The following is a 2,580-nucleotide window of genomic DNA, read 5'->3' on the forward strand; positions in this document are numbered from 1 at the left end:
CTGGGACCCCATCCCTGGGGCCCTGGAAACCCACTTCCTGACTTGAGAAGAATCTCCCCTCCCCTCCCCTCCCATGAGTGGAGAGGGAAGTCCCGGACTTTCTCCCTGTTCCTCGGGGCTCATTCGGGGAATTCGGCCTCCTCCACAGGCTCAGTGAGCCCATAGTCTTCCCTTTAGCTTTCCCTCATCAAATCCTGCCCTTCTGCTGTGGAAAACCCCTGGTATCCTGTGGCTGCAACAGTCTTGGGATTCCCAAGAAGATGGTAATAAAATCACTTACTGTGCACCTCTGTGTTGAGCACATTCCCAGTAGTATCTCTTTTAGTTCTTACAAGTGATCCTAGAGGTAAGCACAGTTATCCCCAGTTACATGTCAGTAAACTGAGGCAGAGAGAATTTGAATAATTGTCTGAGGTCACGGGGCTGGTTGAAGCAAAGCTGATGTTCAAATACAGACTACCTCACTTCGCCTGCAGGGTTCATCTGAAGTCAACAACATTCCTGCTTACAGACAGGAAACTGAGGCCAGGGAGGGGACAATGTGTTAAACCTAATGTTTGGAGATGGTTGGTGAGATTCCTCCCCAATCCAAGTCAACCCAAGTAGATAGCTGGCTTCCCTAAACGCTAGGGCCCAGTCAGGGAGCTGAGAGGGCAGCACGCTGGGCTACTCGGCTGCCTCCCCGCTGCCAGAGGCAAGTGCCTCTGGACTCAGTTTCCCCTCCCCCTTCTGTTTTCATAACAATTTGCTTTTAGGATTGATCTCTTTTGTTCTGGACAAGTATAATTATGTTTTTGAACTCAAGTGGAGGACGCGTCATCGAGTCCTAGTAAGAACTTGTGTGTTTGGTTATTAACAATCAAAGGGCCTTTTCCAAATTTGAGAAACTCTGTCTGAAGGTTGTGTGGGTTTGGTCAGTGCTTGTAGCTACTGAAAACATCTCCCAGTTTTAAGGTTCAGACTCTACCTCAGTGTCCCTACTACTTCCCACCCTCTGTGTCCTGAGCAGCTCTGATCAGTTGCATCCTGCAGGAATCACAGAGCCAGGCACCGATTCCCCATCTTTGCTGTGTGTTCACCACTTTAACATTTATTGAACACTTCCCTACTCCATACCAGGCACCAGGATATGAGCGGCAGGGACAAAGATAATCAGGATATCCTTCCAGCCTGCTGGAGCTCACAGCTCAGACAGGCAGATATCTCTGTACACTGCTGTCTGCCGGGTGAGCTCTAACGATGGACGTGAACAGTATTGCTCTGTCTAACATGATTCCTGGCCCATCTCACTAACCAACGTCCTCCCACTCATTCTCAGTCTTTTGCTGAGTTGTCCCTGCAGTAGGAGGCCTTCCATGATCCCTAAGCCTGGCTCTGGCATCCCTCTCTTGTGCCCCCCCCCATGGCTGGCATGGACACTTCCTAATTTGGGCATTGCCTGTGTCTCACCTAAAGCTCTTGGAGGGCAGAGACTGGGTGTATGTGGTCCTGTTTGTGTTGCTGTTGCCTAGTACCATGTCTGTCTGCTAGTAACTGAATTGCTATGAGGCAGCAGAAGGGAGGGGTCAGGCTGGCCAGAGAGGGTGGGGTGGGTGGAGAGAGGTGTACAGACACTGGGCAGTGGGGGATTGACAAACCCATGAAAGAGGAGATGTGGGCTTCCTGTTCACCTGCTGAATGGTGTTCAAAGAGGTGGCACTGGAATCCCTCTGACACGGAGACCTTTGGATGTGCCCGCCCAGGGGACTTAAGGTGAGGGTGAGGGTGAGAATTGCCCAGGGACAAAGGCATTTGCTTTGGCAGAGGCCCGAGCTCCCTAGCATCTGGTGACATTTAGCACTGCCTCAGGCTGCTTCTGCCTGCCTGCTGAGCTGGAGCAAGGAAGATGCCTGAACTGGAACCAGAGCCCCTTACTGCAGGATCTCTAAACTGCCTGCCTCATTTCTGTCAGCCTCCAGGAGGTACAAAACCTGCCCACTTGGGCGCAGATAGCATAGGCGACCCTCTCACCTCAGGGCATGCTTTCGTCAAGCACCTTTTCTGTGACTGTCACTGTTCTAGGCTCCTTCATGAACTGGGTGATCTTCAGGCACATTACTGATATGCCAGGTCTCAGGCTCCTGTGCTGTGAAATGGGGAGCCATCGGCTTCCTCAGAGGACAGAGGACTGAACAGAACCATGTAGGTGGATCACCCCGACGATATTCCTATGCACAGCACAGGCTCCTCTCAGGTCCTTTCCCTCACTAGTCCTACAATTGGAGTGTGAGGTGAGCAGAGGGATAGGTAGCTCCTACTCAGCAGGGAAGAGATGTCCAGGCTAATGGTGCAGGAGGGGGTTCACACACTCCTTCCCTGACACCAAATCCTCTGCATTTGCACGGGGCCTTTTAAATCAGCTGAAGCAAAATAGCCCAGTTCTTGTCCTCAGCTCAATGAGAAACCAAGTATTTAGTTATCACTGCATAGATGTCTCTTGAGAGTTTACTGTTGATACAGCCCCAGGGACAACGCTCCCCTCAATGTATTAACAGTATGGCCAGGGATCTGCCACTGCCTTTTTTTTTTTTTTTTTTTTTT

At 51.0% G+C, this 2,580-nt stretch overlaps 1 protein-coding gene across 1 annotated transcript in view; it reads right to left on the reverse strand.

Moving 5' to 3' along the window:
- The window catches only part of Siglec15 (sialic acid binding Ig like lectin 15), a 13,205-nt gene that overhangs the window by 5,511 nt on the left and 5,114 nt on the right, over positions 1-2,580 (reverse strand). The window contains exon 2 of the mRNA XM_010616584.2: positions 281-340. Coding sequence (XP_010614886.1) covers positions 281-340 — 60 coding nt within the window. The remainder of the gene's footprint in view (positions 1-280; positions 341-2,580) is intronic.

This window comes from Fukomys damarensis, unplaced genomic scaffold (assembly GCF_012274545.1).
Source record: "Fukomys damarensis isolate Sample0158 unplaced genomic scaffold, DMR_v1.0_HiC HiC_scaffold_30, whole genome shotgun sequence".
NCBI classification, from domain to species: Eukaryota; Metazoa; Chordata; class Mammalia; order Rodentia; family Bathyergidae; genus Fukomys; species Fukomys damarensis.